The 363-nt window shown below is 49.3% G+C and overlaps 1 protein-coding gene across 1 annotated transcript; it reads right to left on the reverse strand.

Moving 5' to 3' along the window:
* Positions 1–6: 6 nt before the first annotated feature.
* On the reverse strand, positions 7–336 carry LOC109508626 (E3 ubiquitin-protein ligase UBR2-like; the record flags this gene model as incomplete). Its single annotated transcript, XM_019858659.1, has 2 exons — positions 225–336; positions 7–152 (listed from the first exon to the last, which is right to left on the reverse strand). Coding segments are annotated over exons 1-2 (230 nt in total), but the record flags the coding sequence as incomplete, so codon positions are not given.
* Positions 337–363: the final 27 nt, after the last annotated feature.

The raw sequence follows: 363 nt of genomic DNA on the forward strand, positions 1-363 counted from the left end.
TCGAGCTCTTCTAGACTTTGCTGGAAAAGTTCTTTGTTCTCATTGATGAAATGTTTCTGCATCTCGGACATCTGGGCCATGATCTTCTCCCTCCGTAGCCGAGCCATCTCAGCCTTCCTCTTCCTCTCTGCCTTGTCTTTGTCCCGTATCGTCTGCAAAAAGGCAACAATCACACCCATCAACTATCAAGTGTGTTTGAACGGCGAAAGCGGTTTGAGCCTGACCTCTTCGGGTCCATGTCCTGGGCTGATGGTAACAGCGGAGGCGGAGGAGGAACGTTCTCGAATGGTTTTGATGTTTGCCACCATCTGGAGACCAAATGCATGTGAATTTTCATGACGGGGAAGGTGTGGGCCAAAAAAA

Source organism: Hippocampus comes, unplaced genomic scaffold (genome assembly GCF_001891065.2).
Source record: "Hippocampus comes isolate QL1 unplaced genomic scaffold, H_comes_QL1_v1.1 C16352054, whole genome shotgun sequence".
Classification (NCBI taxonomy): domain Eukaryota; kingdom Metazoa; phylum Chordata; class Actinopteri; order Syngnathiformes; family Syngnathidae; genus Hippocampus; species Hippocampus comes.